The sequence below is a fragment of the Neofelis nebulosa genome, chromosome 3, assembly GCF_028018385.1.
Source record: "Neofelis nebulosa isolate mNeoNeb1 chromosome 3, mNeoNeb1.pri, whole genome shotgun sequence".
Lineage (NCBI taxonomy): Eukaryota > Metazoa > Chordata > Mammalia > Carnivora > Felidae > Neofelis > Neofelis nebulosa.
The window spans coordinates 206,908,494-206,925,338 of record NC_080784.1 but is presented as its reverse complement, the minus strand read 5'-3'; the positions used below and the strand labels follow the sequence as shown (position 1 = coordinate 206,925,338).

General features: G+C 58.7%; 1 protein-coding gene across 1 annotated transcript; it reads right to left on the bottom strand.

The window, feature by feature from the left end:
- Window positions 1–9,976: 9,976 nt before the first annotated feature.
- LOC131507927 (spondin-2) lies at window positions 9,977–14,549 on the bottom strand. The gene is made up of 6 exons (XM_058723242.1): window positions 14,203–14,549; window positions 13,487–13,712; window positions 13,006–13,229; window positions 12,685–12,876; window positions 12,080–12,254; window positions 9,977–10,687 (listed from the first exon to the last, which is right to left on the bottom strand). Exons 2-6 carry the CDS (start codon window positions 13,707–13,709, stop codon window positions 10,503–10,505), a joined length of 999 nt encoding a protein of 332 aa, XP_058579225.1. The 5' UTR covers window positions 13,710–13,712; window positions 14,203–14,549; the 3' UTR covers window positions 9,977–10,502.
- Window positions 14,550–16,845: the final 2,296 nt, after the last annotated feature.

Genomic DNA, 16,845 nt, shown 5'->3' with positions numbered 1-16,845 from the left:
GGTTTGAGCCCCACATCGGGCTCTGTGCCGACAGCTCGGAGCCTGGAGCCTTCTTCGGATTCTGTGTCTCCCTCTCTCTCTGCCCCTCCCCTGCTCGCACTCTGTCTCTCTCTCTTAAAAATAAGTAAATATTAAAAGAAAAAAAGTTGGGTGCCTGGGTGGCTCAGTCGGTTAAGCAGCCGGCTTCGGCTTAGGTCGTGATCTCATGGTTCATGAGTTCAAGCCCCGCGTTGGGGTCTGTGCAGACAGTTCAGGTGCTGGAGCCTGCTTCCATTTCTGTGCCTCCCTCTCTCTCTGCCCCTGCCCTGCTCACACTCTGTCTCTCTCTCTTTCAAAAATAAACATTTAAAAAATTTTTTTAAAGAAAAGAAGTTAAAAAAATAACAATAACAAGTGTGTGCAGGGGAGGGGCAGAGAGAGGGAGACACAGAACCCGAAACAGGCTCCAGGCCCCGAGCTGTCAGCACAGAGCCCGACGCGGGGCCTGAACTCACAAACTGCGAGATCGTGACCTGAGCCGAAGTCAGACACGTAACCGACTGAGCCACCCAGTCGTCCCTGAACTTTTTCTTTTTAAGCTTATCTATTTATTTTGACAGAGAGACAGCACAAGTGGGGGAGGAACAGAGAGAAAGGGAGACTCCCAGGCAGGCTCCACATGGCATTGCAGGGGCGCAGAGCCCGATGCGGGGCTCAAGCCCACGAACTGTGAGATCGTGACCTGAGCCAAAGTCGAGCGTTAGATGCTTAACCGACTGAGCCACCTGGGTGCCCCATTTCCTGGACTATTTTTTTTTTTTTTAATTTTTTTTTCAACGTTTTTTATTTATTTTTGGGACAGAGAGAGACAGAGCATGAACGGGGGAGGGGCAGAGAGAGAGGGAGACACAGAATCGGAAACAGGCTCCAGGCTCCGAGCCATCAGCCCAGAGCCTGACGCGGGGCTCGAACTCATGGACCGCGAGATCGTGACCTGGCTGAAGTCGGACGCTTAACCGACTGCGCCACCCAGGCGCCCCTCCTGGACTATTTTAAAGCACATTCCTGACCAGACGTCATTTTTACCCATTAGGACTTCGATGCACCTCTGACTTGTAAAGACTGAAAAACAAGCCATAAAGCACCACGCTGTTGTGAGCACAGTTGTGATGACCTAACAAAATTAATACGAGTCCTTCCTGCCATCCAACACCCAGATCATAGTCCGTTCCCCTGATTGGGAGGGTCTCTTTGCCGTTGATTTGTTTGAACCAGTGTCTAAACAGGATCCTCACATCGTACTTGATCATGTCTCTTAAATCTTTTGTTCTCTTGGGTCCCCCTTCCTCTCAGCCAGCCATTTTTCTCCCAATAATTCACTAGAAACAAGGTTGCATGGCTCAGAGCGACCTACATGCCAGATGTAGGATTGACTCAGCACAGCACACACCCCACACGCACATGAATCTCCCAGGGCCGCTGGGACGGGCGCCTCTGGGTTCTGGATTCTGGGGCCCACACTGCCGCTGTGGGGCCTCGTCTGCATGGTGAGGCTTTTTTATTTTAAATGTTTATTCATCTTTGAGAGACAGAGCATGAGCAGGGAAGGGGCAGAGAGAGGGAGACACAGAATCCAAAGCAGCCTCCAGGCTCCGAGCTGTCAGCACAGAGCCCAACGCCGGGCTCGAACTCATGGACCGTGAGATCATGACCTGAGCCGAAGTTGGACGCTTAACCGACGGAGTCACCCAGGCGCCCCCTCACTTGTCTTCTTGAATCCTCTCGCCGCACCCGTCGTAGCCTTCACCGTGTGAGTGCTTCACTGCCGGGGCTGAGGTAATTCCCAGGCACGTTCTTCTCTTTGGTGCTACTGTAAATGAAACTGGTTCTGTGATTTCCTTTCAGATCGTCCATTGTTCATGTGCAGAAATGCAGCTGATTTTTGCGTGTCGACTCTGCGTCCCGCCCGTTTGCTGCAGTCATACTTAGTCCTGAACGTCGTGCGTGTGTGTAATCTTTGGGACTCACACACATAAAATTATATGAGAGATGACTTCACTTCTGCCTTCCCAGTGTGGATGACGGCTTTTTTCTTGCCTAACTGCTCTGACCAGAGCTCCCAGGACCATGTTGAACAGAAGCAGTGAAAGCAGGCATCCCTACCTTATTCCTGATCTTAGAGGAAAAGCTTTAACTCTCACCATGAGTAGGATGCTTCCTGTGGGTTTTGATACATGGCTCCAATTATGTGGGATGGTTTACTTCTATTCCTAGTTTTCTGAGTGTTTTTATCATGAACTTTTGTCAAATGCTTTGTCTACATCAGCTGACATGATCACGTGGTTACCCCCTCCACTCTGTTGAGGTAACGAATCACACTGATCAATTTTCACATGTTGACCCTCCTTCCATCCCAGGAATAAATCCCACTTGGTCATGGTGTGAAGTCCTTTCAATATATTGCTGAATTCTGTTTGCTTGTATTTTGTTGAGGATTTTGCATCAATGTTCATAAGGGATGTTGGTCTGTAGTTTTCTCACAGTGTTCCTGTCTGGCTTTGGTAACAGGGTAATTTTGGCCTTGTAGGATGAGTTGGAAAGTGTTCCAAATTTTTTGGGAAAAGTTTGGGAAGGACTGGTGTTAATTCTTCTTTAAATATTTGACAGAATTCACCTGCGAAGCCGACAGGTCCTGGGCTTTGCTCTGCTGGGAGATTTTTGATTAGTGATTCAGTCTCCATACCAGCTGTAGGTCTATTCAGACTTCCTGTGTCCCTGTGACTTAGTCTCCGCAGGTTCTGTGTTTCCAGCAATTGGTCCGTTTCATCTAAAGGGATCTGATTTGTTGGTGGACAACTGTCCACAATACTTTCTTACCATCCTTCTTATTTCTGTAGAATCGGTAATAATGTTCCTGCTTCGTTTCTGGTTTTAGTAATGAGACTTCTCTCTTTGTCTCTCAGTCCATGTATAGCTAGAGGTTTGTCAACTTTGTTGGTCTTGTCAAAGAGGCAGCTTTTGGTTTCATGGATTTTCTCTGTTGTTTTTCCATTGTCTGTTTTGTTTATGTACGCTCTCACCTTTATTATTTCCTTTCTTCTGATGGCTTTGGGTGTAGCCTGCTCTTCTCCTCCTAGTTCATTAAGTAGTAAACTTCGGTTCCTGATTTGAAATCTTCTCTGTTTTCAGTGTGTTTGTAGCTATACATCTCCCCTAACTTCAGCATCACCCCCACTGTCTTCCCTAAGTTTTGTTGTGTTTTCATCTTCACTTGTTCCTAAGTATTTTCTAATTTTCTTGTGATTTCTTCTTTGATCAATTGATTTAAGAGTGTTATTACTTAATTTCCACAAATTTGTGAATGTTCCCGTTTTCCTTCTTATTGACTCCTAACTCCATCCTGTTGCGGTCACAGAAGACACATCTTTTAAAACCTACTGAGATTCACCACGCGCTCTGACACACGGTCTGTCCCGGAAGACGGCCGTGTGCATGTGAGGAGAACGTGTGCGCTCGTGGCTGGGTGGGCTGTGTGTGTCTGTTGCGTCTGGCTGGTGGCTTGGGTTGCGTCCTCTTTCCCGGACTCCTCTTCGGTCTGTTGTTTATCCACCAGGGACAGTGGGGGGTTCAGGCCACCACCACTGCCGGACTGTCTATTTCTCCCTCCGTTCCGTCAGTTTTCGCTCCATATAGTTCGATGGTCTGTCGTCAGGTGTGTACATGTTTGTAATTGTTATGTTTTCTTGTGTCGGGATTTCATCAACATGCACCGTCCTTTGTCTCTTGTAACCGTTTTGAATTTAAGTCTGTTTTGTCTGGTATTTCCCTGCTCTCCTTCGGTGACCATTTGCCTGGACTGTGTTTTCCATTCTTTTACTTTCAACCTGTTTGTGCCGTTGGATCTCAAGTGAGTCTCCTGTAGACAACCTGTGTTTGGATCTTGTGTTTTTATCCATTCTTCCAGTCTCTGTCTTTTAACCGGAGATTTTAACCCACTTACATTTAAGTAATTATGGATAAGGAGGAGGTCCTACCTAGTTCTCTGAGCAACTTTAAAGTAGTTTTTTTAAAGTCTGTGTCTAGCGTATCTGCTGTTACACCTTTATCAAGAGGCAGTTCTCGTTGATTTTTTCCTTTTTTCCTTTGAATGGGCCATGCTTTCCTGCATCTTTGTATGCCTTGGGATTTTTAGTTGAACACTGGACATCTGCATCTGATAATGTGGTAACTCTGAAATCAGATCCTCCCCCTTCCCCAAGATTTACATTTTTACTTGGATTGCTGTAGGCCGTCTCTGTGCTGAGGACCAGCCTGAGGGTAACTTGAGGTCTTCCTGGGTCTTTTTGAGACTTTCCCTGGACATGCAGGGTAACTTCCTAATCTCCCTTATACGTGCATTTGCTTTTGAATGTACTTACCTTTAATATTTAGCTCCCCAAACAGGAAAAAGTGAAAAATAAAAGGGGACTTGGGAGACACGGGCGCTCACCTTTTACACCCCCTGAAAGTTCCTTGGCTGGACGGGAGGGTCTTGCGACACTGGGGGGGGGGGGGGGGGGGGTTGGGGGCGGGGGCGTCAACAGTGGTCCCCGCCTCTGTGTCTGCCTCTCTGTTATTAGAAGCAGCTGTCAGCCGTCAGAGAACAAGTCCCCAGTATTTCAAGGACACGGTCTGTTTGCCCGTCTGGGTTGGGGGTCGGTATAGGTAGCTGCTACTGTGCTAAGAGCTGAAAATGGCCACAATTGGCCACAGTTTCCCATCCCAGCCTTCACCGCCATCCTCCCTTGTCTCGTGGTGCCTGTGCTCCGGGCAGGACAACACTAGTCCTTTGACGCGAGGGCACGAGGTCCAGGGTGCGTGTCCTCCGGACGGCACCGCGCCCACGCGGCCTCAGAGGGGCGGGAGATACTTCTGTGGGGAAGCATCGGGGAGGCCCCTTCAGCGCTGTTCCCTTGGGATTCCACGTCTTGTTAATTGGAGGACGTACAAAAGCCTTCATCCTTAAAGGGGGTGTTGAGCTCCCAACTCTGGGGTTCCTCTTTCGTGTTTCTCTCAACAGGCTGCAAGTATTATTTGACTGCCTTCTGACTCCCTTTGCTGCTGTTCATAAGTTTCTGTCATTTCTACCAGATGCTTCTTTCCAGGTGCACCGTCCTCTCGTGCTGGGCCTGCGTCTGGGGCTCAGCGGTTTCGTGTGACACGAACTTGGGCTGCTTTCGTTTGTCCCTTTGGGGATATATTGTGCTTTCTGGCTCTGGAGACACTTTTTTAGCGAGTTCTAAAACTTTTGCCGGACTTTCTCTTTGACCACGATCTCTTCTCCAGAATCCCTGTTACATCCTTCAGAGCGTCTCACGTGAAACAGAGCCTCTCGTTGTATCTTCCGTATCTTTTTGCAGTTTTCCGTCTCTTTGTGTGCTGCACGCTGGGTGACGTCTGGGGCCGCGCCCCCAGCTCGCGAGATCTTTCGCGCCTGGAGTAGCTCTTGCACCTGTGTCCCGCGCTGGGCTTCTTTCCAGATTGATGTTTGTGCCTAATCATCCCTCGCTGGTGGGTCATTTCTCTTGGACGTTTCTGGCACTTTCATTATCTAGGACCTTGGGCGAATGAGCCCCTTGGGGCCTTTTTTCTGTTTTCAATAGTGAAAGGTGTTGCCCTCACGGCTTGATTTGATTTGTGGGAGGCCTGAGACCCTCCAGGGTGCTGGGAAGCTTCCTGCAGAGAGATCTGCTTCTGTGCTCCCTTATGCGGAGGGAGGAGGGACGCGCTGACCTTGAGGGCCCGCTCTGCACTTCCGTTCTGCACTTCCGGGGCGGCCGGCTGTCTCCTGACTCTGCCCCGGGCCCTGCCTTTCCCAGCTCTTCACGCCCTCACTTGGCCAGCTCCTCTCGGTCCCAGGACCAGTTCGATTGTTTGTTTCGATTGTTCGATTGTTTCGTTTGCTTCTTTGTGGCAGCGGGAGGAGGGAGGGGGAGGCGTGTCTCACATGGAGGTCACGGGGGATTCAGGGTGCGGCCAGGGTGCAGTTGTATGTGTGGGAGGACGACCCCTGCCCCCAGAGTGCCTGGGCAGACACGGAGCTGAGTTGGACTTCAGTTCTCAGCCCACCCTCTCTGCGGGAAGACCCCTCCTGGCCCTTCTCAGGGCCTTACCCTCTTGAGTGCTCAGCCCTGGCCCCATCGCCGGCCTGTGGTTGCCGAGCACAGCGGACCATTCTCGTGGTCCTCCCCTCTCCTGGACGTGCGGGCTCTGCGCCCTGACTCCCCGGGGCCCCGCGCCAGCCGTCCCCTGGGAGCCCAGGGCGCACGCTTCCGGCCACCTCATCTTCCAGCACGAGACAGCAGTGCAGACTCCACAGGAGCCTCAGCAGAGGACCCTCCCTCCCTCCCTCGGCCCCTCCCCTCCCTGGGCTGACCCAGCAGGACCACGGGCCACGAAGGGGTCCACGTGGACAGTCCCGGGAGCACCATTAGGTGCTGCTTGCTGAGCATCTGCTGCCTTTACATCAAAATGAACCTGGACTTCATCCCCCTCTTACCACTTTGACCACATCCCTGCGGCCCCGGCCTCGCTCTCCTCGGGGTTAGTGTGGCAGTCTCTCACTCTTCCTTATCCTGCCCCTGCCCCTACGTGCTGCTCTCGGAACAACCGGACGACCCCACACAACGTACGCCGATGAGTTATTTTCTGCTCAGAGCCCTCCCGCGATGGATGCTCCCTCCTCTCTTCACCTCACGAGGAGCAAAAGTCACCCGCTGCCCGGCCGACCGGGCCCTCCTGCGGGACTGCCGCTCCCCGTGCGGGCCATACGTGCCTCCCGACTGCCTCCCCAACACAGCAGGGCCTCGGCCTCTAACTAGTCCCTGCTGGGGACACCGCGAGCCTTCCTCCTGCGTCAGGGCTCTGCTCAGAGGGGGGCTCATGAGTGGGGGTGCCTCTGAACACCTTCCTGAAAGGGCACCCCACCACCAGCAGCAGTGTTCTTTCTGGGCCATGGCCTCCTTGCACAGAGCACCTTCTAACGTAGGATTTATTTACTGGCTTATTTTCCATCATCTGCCCGCCTCGAGTCCCCGGGGTGGCTGTCCGTGGTGTGTCGGCAGGGGGCTTCTCCAGAGGCTTCTCCATGCTGACTTGTGCGCTAGAATCTGGAGCATCTCGGGGCAGCAGATGTTCGGACCCCAAAGAACGACACGCATCACCCGAGGGCCCCGGCCAGCCCCCCGCCCCAGGGCGTCACAGGGAACTCTAGCAGTGTCTGCCCCCCTTTAGTGTCCCGGCGGGGCCTTCCACCTCCTGCAAATGGCACATGGCTTTGTCATTTAGCTGGAGCGTTCAGTCCACCTTTGCAGGTTTAAGTCTGTGATCGTGCGAGGTGTTTGGGTCTATGGTATACTTTTGAGTTTTGAGTGCGGGTCTGGAGAACACGGTCAGCATGCTTAATCATGTCCCGTTCATGATAATCCCATCAATGGCTTTGTGGTTCTGATTTTGTAGTTTGCGGTTTCCTCTGATTTAGGGGTCATGCTGGTTTTTCTCAGGTGATTGGTGAGTTTTGATTGTGAGTTCATGTTACTGTGGGAATTCTGAGTCCTGAGTCCACAGCGAGGCGTCCAGGGAAGATTTATGCCGCCGCCTTCCGAGTGCCCCAGGGTGTCCCCAAGGCCAGGACTCTTGAAGCAAAACTTGTGATTGTGGGTTTTTCAGATTTCCACTGAAATCTCAGACCTCGTGCCGGTGTGAGTTTGGGCTTATGTTTAGGAATTGTCAGAGGTAACTTTTTTCTTCTCCGTCAGCAGTCAAGTGCAAGGGAGGCTGTGCCCTCGTGAGGTTGCCTGTTTGCTCGTGCCTGCTCTGGGCAGGTGACCGGGAGAGCTTCCGACGCCCCGGCCTAAAGGGGCGGAGGGCCAGCCGCGTTGTCCCAGGTGCGGCCTGGCTCCTGCCACTCCTTACCTCGGCCTCCGAGAGACCCCCTGCTTTCCACCACCTCGTCAGGCCGTCACACACACGTGTCGCCTACATCTAAGAGGTGTCCCATTTGCTCTAGTATTTTTAGGTGCTCAGTATCGGGACTCTTGTCAAACAGACAAAGTGAATTGAGTTCTTCGCTCATCCAGCAGGTATTGGCCATCTGTGCTGTGTGCCCGAGCTGTGCGGGCTGCCACCGTGGGCCTGCCCTCTACCGCAGCCTATTTCAGGGAGCCCTAGTGCCAGCTCCTGCCCAAGGGCAGACGCTCGGCTGAGACGCAGGGAGCTGAGCATGTGAGCGGCTCAGGCGCAGCTCCCAGAAGGTCGGACCTCATTGCGCGCTCCAGGTCCTTCCCGGCCTCTCGGTGGGGCGCGCAGGCTGGTACCCCCCCCCCCCCCCCGGAAAGCGCTGGATCATGAAATACCTCGGTTGTGCCCCAAGATCACGTGTCCAGAGGTCCACGGAGAACATCTGCTGAGAACATTTCACAGGCAAGTCTCCCCACTTAGCGGATGCCCCCAGTCTATTCAGCAGGACACTGAGGCATCAGCAAGCTGAGGTACTGGCTGAGAATCTACCCCCCGCTGGGGGAGAGATGGGTCACGGGCAACTGCTTTCACTGCTTCCTCCCCTAGGTCAAGGGTCAAGGTGACCGTTTGGATCTAAATCTGTTCTGGAGAGAAGGATGGGTCCAAGAAGGGAAGCAACAGTAGAGGGTGGAGGGGTCTGGGGTCAAGCTCACAGACAGGGGTGTCAGGGAGTAGAGGACGGCCGTCAGAGAGAAGGGGATGGGGCATTGCCAGCCGGGGTGGGGGGAGGGGCTGGGGGGGCCATCAGACCTCCTGTCAGTTAAAGGGCAAGGACAGAGAGCATGGAGCATGGACCCTGGGTGCCACAGCACGGTAGATATGGAGCCCACGCCAGCAGCGGAGGGGGTCTCCCATGCGGAAGGAACGCTGGGAACAGGAAACGGGGAGAATCCTTTCTAGGCATGTGGCTACACAGGGGACACAGGAGCAGGAGGTCTCAATGAGGAAGGGGAGGCCACGAGAAACACCCTCCGGATGGGAGAGAGACCTCGGCTGCTAAGCGTGACCGAGTAGGGGACAAGAGGAGAGTGTTTACAGGGTTGGCACCAAGTGAGTGCAAGGCTGGGTGTGGTGTCCCACACTAGGTACTTCTGTGGGGTGTGGGTGGCTCGTCAGCGGGAGGTCTGGGCATGTGGGGGTCCAAGACTGCCACTGAGACAGAGTGGACAGGGGAGGTGGCCGACAGCCGGAAGGTGTGATCTTGATAAAATGGAGAGACAGAGGCGAGAAGGGTTTCTACATGGAAGTGTAGTGACCAAGAACTGGCAGGAGCATTGAGGGGGCAGTGGACAGGAGTGGGGAGGTGGGAGGAGGGGAGGGAGGTGGACGGGAGGGGGGAGGGGAGGGAGGTGGACGGGAGGGGGGAGGGGGGAGGGGGGAGGAGGTGGGGAGGGTGGAGGAGGTGGGGAGGGCGATGGACAGACAGGATGGTGGGAAGGGAGGGGGAGGAGGGGGGTGTGGGCAGGAGGTAGGAGGAAGGGAGGGAGAGTGATGGATAGACAGGAGGGGGGAAGAAGAGAGGAGGTAGGTGGTTATTGGATCCGATTCTGCATGTGTCCAAGCAAGAGAAAGAATGTTCTGGTCCCAAGGAATGGAGAGCCGGCCTTCCCCATCTCCTGGCTGTTCCCTGAGGGACTAGCCCAGCCCCAGGGCTCAGGGACCCACCGATGATCCATGCCAGTAGGATGAGGTTGGGACGTGCGACCTCAGTCAAGGGTTCAGGTGGGTGCCCAGTGAGCCCTGAGGGCATCTCCGGGAGGCCATGGGCCTTGGTGGTGAGTGTCCGGGGCAGGGACAAGCTGCCGGCAGGGGCACGCAGTGCTGCCCTTGTGAAGTCTCGGGGAGTGGGGGGGCCCTACTCTGGGGGCGGGAGCATGGCCCCGTACCTGCTCACGGTGCCCTTCCAGGACCCTTCCCGGAAATGTGAGACGAGGGCCCCTGCGGTCATGAAACAGTCTTTATTCAAGTGCAGGGAGATCGGTCATATGACGACGCCAAGGTGAGGGGTCAGCGCCTGCTCTCCTTTATGCACCTGACCTGCGTGGCCTGCCGAGGCAGCCTGGCTGAGAGGGGCAGGCAGGGGTGTGGGCGCCTGGGAGGGCAGGTCCGAGGTATGTCATGCACGTGTGGCTTGGGGCTCTGGGCCTGGGGTGCGTGGCTCTCCTGCAGGTGGCCCAGCGGGCACCATGTACAAGTCGTCTGCGTGCAAGATGGCCTTGAACTATGGTGAACAGGGCAGGACACGGTTTATAGCAGAGACTCACCCACGAGAGGGGACCTCAGGACCGGGCGCCCGAGAGGAAAGCTTGCGGAAAGGAGGCACCTCTTCCGCCGTCCTGCTCCAGCAGCCCGAGGCACGTGTGTCAGCGGTGGAGCTCAGAGGGGTGATGGACGAAGCCCCGCCTGGCCCGCTGCACAACCAGGCTGGGCCACCACGTGGGGTCGAGGGGCCCGGGGCTCTGGTCTCAGACGCAGTTGTCGGGGACGCACTCCGCCTCCTCCTCCAGCTCGGGGCAGGGCGTCCCGTGGTTGGCAGGCTGCACGCGGACGTAGCGAGTCCTGCTCTTGGCCCCCAGCTTCCCGCAGGGACCCCCACACAGCCCCCAGGATGACCACAAGGAGACTTCGCAGTCCAGCGGCGTTTCTGGACCTGGACCGAGCACAGGAGAGGCCGTGAGCATGCGTGCGAGGTGCTTTGTGGCAGAAGGGGACCCCCGGGCGTGTGTTCGGTGCACAAGACCAGCTCCCACCTTCAGAGTCGTGAGAGGTGCTCGATTTTATCGGCGTGGTTTAGAGCAGGCTACAAACCCACCGATCGCACCGCCCAGGGAAAACCACTAAGATGCCTCGAGGGAGCATTTCTGCGTCCACTGTCCGGGACTCTGGGAGGCCAACTCTGGCCCCTGGGGGCAGGGGGGACCCCGTGTTGAGAGATGTTCTGAAGGCAGCACAGGCTGGCCGGGGTCTCCGCTGCCCGCGGTGCTGGCTTTCAGAAGGCGACCGCGGTGGGGGCTCCCCTTCACCACCCACACCATCCCCTTCGCCAGGGAGGGCGCAGAGAGATCCATTTAGTGGAATGTGCTGCCCTGTCAGCTGTGACATGGGCCACACACAGGCACACCACTGACAGGGGTCTCGGTCACGAGTGTCAAAGGCTTTCCCTTGCAAGTGTTGTGCAAGAGCTGAATCTTCAGTCTAGAGTTTGAATCAACTAAATCCCAAATCTCTCAGAACACCCACTGTCCTGCACCAAATGCTCAGAACCCCCGGAACCCCATCTGTCATCTTGTACTGAATGCTCTGACCCCCTGTCATCTTGTACTGGACACTCTGAGCCCCCAGAACCACGTCATCTTGTGCTCGATGCACGGAACCCCTGGGACCCACGTCGTCCTACCCTGAGAGCTCAAACCCTGGTGTTTGAGTTTGCTCACAGACAGTGGCTCATATGGCTCAGAGTGGGGCACCCTAAGCCCATCTGAGCAGTAACCTGGTCTGACTCCGTCCCCTGCACCCCTGTGCACCCCATGGGTGGCCTAGCCCCACCTGGCTAAGGGCACATCACCCCCAGGAGCCCGGCGTCCAATTCAGCACCTTTCTCCATCCTGTCGCCTCATCTCAAGTTGGGACTTCCGGGGTGTGTCCTGTGGGCTGGGCACACAGCAGGGCCTAGTCCCTGGATTACCGGCCCTCCAGGGGTTGCGTGCAGGTGACCGGCGTGGCCTTGGGAAGTAGCTCGTGTTGAGGTGTTGTCGCTGCCGAGTCACAGATGGTGACTCTTGGGCGGTTTCTAGCCCGTTAGGATCCTCTGCTGTTTGTACCCGGTGGCCACTCACCATTAAGGGTTATTCTGCAGCTGAGACCTAAGGGCCTCACGCATGGGGCTCCGTATTGGCGGCTGCCTGGTCACGGTCCCTGCATGACCCGCACACCTGAATGGTGCTTCCGCCCTGTGCAGCCAGTGGGACGTCAGGGCCCCCCCGGAGTCGGAGCACTCGCACCCGGGATCACGGGCGTGCCGGCCGGGCATCTGCAGGCTCACCTGAGAGGCTGTCCGTGATCTCATTGCCCCCGCCCAGCGGGCCTGGGGGGGGCAGCACGAAGGTCCTGGGGTTCTGCCGGAGTCGCACCAGGGTCACTCTGGCGATGGGGGGCAGGGACTTCAGCCGGGGGTAGTAGAAGGAGTTTGCCGGGTGGCTGGGAGAGGAGGAGGTGATCTGTGGGGAGAGCAGCGGTCTCAGCACAGGAGAACCCGCAGCACACGCTTGCAGTGGGCGGGCCCAGGCTCTGGAGCGTCGGGTGGGGCGGGGTCAGGAAACCCCGCCCCCTCCGAAGGCCGCTAGCTCCTGGGGGCGGGGCGCGTGGCCTCAGGCTGCGTAGGCTCCGAGGGGTGGCGCAGGCTGCGTGGACCGGGGGCGGGGCACAGGCTCTGGGGGTGCGAGGCCGCAGGCTGTGTGGAGGGGGGGAGGGGGGTGGGAGGCCGCAGGCTGGGAGTCAACCAGAAAGGGCTGGGCCCTCCTCCCGACCTGCGGGCCCCCTGCAGACTGGCCGGCCGTCTTCTAGTCCGGGGTGGGGGTGGGGGTGGGGGGGGGGGAGGGAGGTTGTCCAGGGCCAGCAGGGCTCTCGTCCCGTCCCTCACCTCCTCACCTCCGTCACCGTGTCCTGCGGGATGGTGGCGAAGTTGGGGGAGGAGAAGGTGAAGCCACTGTCCGTGCCAGCGTCGTAGGGGTACAGGTCGACCTCGACCTGCTCCCTCCAGCGGTCCCCGTCACACAGGTCCAGACTGTCCACGCCCACGAACCAGTCGGGGCTGGGCACGATTCGGACCACGAAGGAAACCTGCAGGGGCGGGGTGGAGGGGGACGGGGCTCGCTCAGCGAGCCCCCACCGCCACGAAGGACACCTGGGGGGGCGGAGCGGGCGCTCGGCGAGCCCCGCCCCCCCCACTCCCCGCGGCCGCCGGCTCACCAGCGAGTGCCTGGCGTGGGCCTCCAGCTCGGCGGACGTGTGCCCGGTGCCGCTGGGCACGGCGGGCGCCGAGAACACCTCGTGCACGCTCTGCAGCTTCTCTCCCGCCGCCTCCAGCTCCCGCATCAGCGCCCAGGCCTCGCCCCGCTCGGCGAAGTCCCTCAGCCCGTCGCTCACGTACTGGTTCTTTCTCCACATGCTGTAGTCCGAGCTGTGCGCCGCCCCTGCGCATGCGGCCGGCGGGGTGAGCCGAAGCGGGGCCACCGGGGCACCGCGCAGGGGCCACTCTGGCCGCCCCCCCGCCGCGCCCCCCCCCCAGGGCCCCGCCGTCCAGCAGTCGGCCCGGCGCTGAAGGCAATGGGATGGGAGTGCTCCCCCCCACCCCAGCTGCGAAGTGTGGTGCAGCTGTCGTGTGACCGGCCCCTCCAGGAGGGGGGCCGCTGCTGGACAGGCAGGAACGGGCGGCGGGGGCTGCGCTTACCCAGCAGGGACGACCACTGTGCGGGGGGCCGGAACAGGGGGTACTGCTTGGGGAAGGCCGTCTGGCTCCACTTGCCCGTGAAGGTGAGGCTGTACTTGGCCAGCGGTCGGGCTGTGCAGACAGACTCCGCCCCCAGCGGCTGGCTCGCCGCGGACCCCAGTGTGGCCAGGAGGAGAGCCCAGAGGGCCCTGCCCCAGGTGGTGGCCTGACTTGGGGCTCCCATGACCTAGGAGCAGAGGGAGAACCCGGCACGCCGGTCCCGCTGGTCCCGGGAGCAGGGACCTCCGGAGTGCAGCGCCCCCCCCTACCCCTCCCCCCCCCGCCCCCAGTATCCCTGCCCGCTGCCACACCCCGGGCTCGGGCTCGGGCTCGGGCTCAGGCTCAGACCCCATCCCCGAAAGCAGCTGTGTCCGGTTACAGGCGGATTCCGGACGCCCCTACGGGAGGCCGGGCGCCTGGCAGGTTTGGAGCCTGGGCTGGGTTGCGCCAGCAGCCCGCTCTGCAGCCGCGGGGATCCCCGAGCGCCACTCCTCAGGGCTGCCGTCAGAGGGAGTCCCGGGAGCCGGGAGGGGAAACTTTGGGCTCGCTGCGCCCAGAACTATACAGCAAACTCACGCCTCCGTCTTGGGGTGCCGCTAGCTGCTGCACCCGGGGAGGAGCCCGGAGGCCCGGCGTCTCCGGATGGGGACACAGGCGCACGCACACGCAGTACTCACCCAGCAGGCGCGGCCGGAGGGCGGGTGGCGGGGGTGCGGGCAGCGGATGGTCGCGGCAGGAGCCCCGAGCTGCAGTTCACACGCAGGACAGCGCCCGGCTGGCCAGTGAGGCCCGGGCCCTGCACCGCAGCCGCGGAGCCGCGGAGAGATCTGCCGCGGAGAGGGGAGAGGGGAGAGGGGGCGCCTCGACCTCGGCCCGCCCTCGCTCTGAGGCTGAGCAGATGCTTCTCTGGCGCTGAGGTCACTCTCCTCCCGCGGGCGCCTGCCACTTGCCGCACCCCTTTCTTTGTCTATCCCTCCCGCCTCCCCGCCCTCCTCTCCTCTCCCTCCCGCTCCCCCTTCCCAACAAACCCTTCTTAGTGTCTCCCTGGAGGTGGAGGTGGGGGGCGGGGTGGCCAGCGTGTTACACCCTCAGGGCAGGGTGGGGACCTGAGGGGCCGCATTCCTGGCTCCGCATTAGTCCACGTGCGGGAGAGGGGCTGGAGAAGTGGGGGCTCCCAGCTCGGGGATCCCTGGCCTTGGGGCTCTGCGTTTTGGTGAACACAGCCCGTCAGAGTACACGGCCGCTGTCCACACCGCTGGCCGGGGCCTCCTGATGCCCTCCCTCCAGAGGGGAGTCAACCCCGTGGGAAGGGTGGTCCCACTTCCAGAAAGGCTGGCTGGGGCAGGGAGCCGGCCCACGGGGGTGCCTAGTTAACAGACTCTGAAGCTGGTCACTGCCCACTGTCAGGAAAATAGAGCCCTCATCAGGTGCCTGGGAGCAGAAGGGGAGCCAGCATTGTGGGGACGCCCAGGGGGCGTCTGAGCTCCAACAGAAAGCTTTTTGGAACCTTGTTAATATTTCACACATGTGGGGAGGGATGGAATAAATAGAATCAACCAGAATAGAATGCAAACAAAAACGAATGACCTAACCTGTACTTCAAGTAAATAACACAGCCACAGAGAGGCAGTCCGATGCCCACGGAAAATGGAGGTCCTCAGGCCAAAGACAGATTCTAATTCTGGTTTTCAAACTGTTTGGTCTGGGGACCCCCTCCGCTCTTAAAAATGCTGAGAACCCAGAGAGCTGCTCTCTGCGTCCGTACTTTGTACGTACGTTGTATCCGTCCGTACTTACCACATTTGAACTCATCCAAAAGGTTCACAATCCGCATTAATTTCCAGATGAAATACATTAACGTAAACGGCATGATGTTTCCTGGAAAACAACGCTACTTTCCAGAAGGAGAACCTGCGTGAGAAGAGCAGCCCGGTTCTCCGTTGGCACAGACCCTCTTGTGCCTGGCTCTCCTGCAGGACAGCTGGCCTGCTGCACGTGTCCCCGCTCCGCTGACCGGACGCGCAGTGTTGGGTGGCTCTGTGCAGAGCCCGGCTGGGCGAGGACAAGCCCTGCAGCCTCGGGAGGGTCCTGCACCTGTGGGACGGAACCGAACCCAAGGTCGGGTTGAGAAGCAGAGGCCTGTTCCAGGAAAGGAAGCCACAGACAGCGCAGGGTCGCGTCTCTCCTGCTGTGGTTTGCTCACACGCTGTCCAGCGGTGGCGGTGGCCTCCGGGCTTGCCCTCCTGTCCCAGCACCCCCGCGCCACGTGGAAGGCCTCTGCAACCCAGGGATTCCCCCGCCCCACCCCTGGGATGTGCAGCGGGGAGACCCGAGCCCCGGCTGGCTTGCTGGGAGGGCCTCCCTCCCTCTGCAGTGGCCTGCCTCCCAAGAGCACGATGGGACACGTGGGAAGGGGCATAGAAGAAGACTGAGGACAGATGACCTGTGGCCCCTTGGCCTCCGTGGGGCCTGGGGGGGAGCCCGGCCTGTAGGGAGTCAGCTGCAGGGCCCTCTGCTGCCAGACTTTTCCTCTGAAAACCCGGGCACCCTGTGTCCCTTTTCTCCGGAGATGTCCCGAGATGCCCCTACAGACCCCTCGACGGACACCCCTGCTGAGGCAGCCCCACCCCACCCTTACCAAGGAAGAGTCATCCATTCATGAGCACTGGAAGGGCACCTCCACTGTCACAGTGCTGGGGGCACAGAAATGACTCTGATGACAAAGCCCTACTCCCCAAGGATGTGGGGGCGGGGCAGACAGGATACCTCTGTAGATCGGATTCTGTTACTAGGTGAGGGATTGGTTAATTGGTTGACACTAATGCAGGGTCCTTCCCGGTCAGTCACTCCTTAACTGGTTCAGGGCAGTGGGGCTCAGGACTATGGCTATTGGTCAGGTCTCCACACCCTGACCCTCCTTGTCTGCATCCCTCCCCTCTGTGTCTGCACCCCCCTCCCCTCCCTGTCTACACCTTCCCTTCCCTGTCTGCACCCCTCCCCTCCTGGTCTGCATCCCTCCCCTCCTTGTCTGCACCCCTCCCCTCCTGGTCTGCATCCTTCCCCTCCTTGTCTGCACCCCTCCCCTCCTGGTCTGCACCCTTCCCCTCCCTGTCTGCACCTTCCCTTCCCTGTCTGCACCCCTCCCCTCCTTGTCTGCACCCCTCCCCTCCTTGTCTGCACCCCTCCTCTCCTGGTCTGCACCTTCCCTTCCCTGTCTGCACCCCTCCCCTCCTTGTCTGGATCCCTCCCCTCCTTGTCTGCACCCCTCCCCTCCTTATCTGCATCCCTCCCCTCCTTGTCTGCACCCCTCCTCCTCCTTG

Bases quoted from the DNA above. Each gene is read 5' to 3' on its own strand.
- LOC131507927 (XM_058723242.1), bottom strand. From the start codon at position 13,709: ATGGGAGCCCCAAGTCAGGCCACCACCTGGGGCAGGGCCCTCTGGGCT. The intron at 12,877-13,005 runs GTGAGCCGGCGG...CCGCCCCTGCAG, and splicing joins CCCACGCCAGGCACTCGCTG to GTTTCCTTCGTGGTCCGAAT. The intron at 10,688-12,079 runs GTGAGCCTGCAG...TGCTCGGTCCAG, and splicing joins GATCACGGACAGCCTCTCAG to GTCCAGAAACGCCGCTGGAC.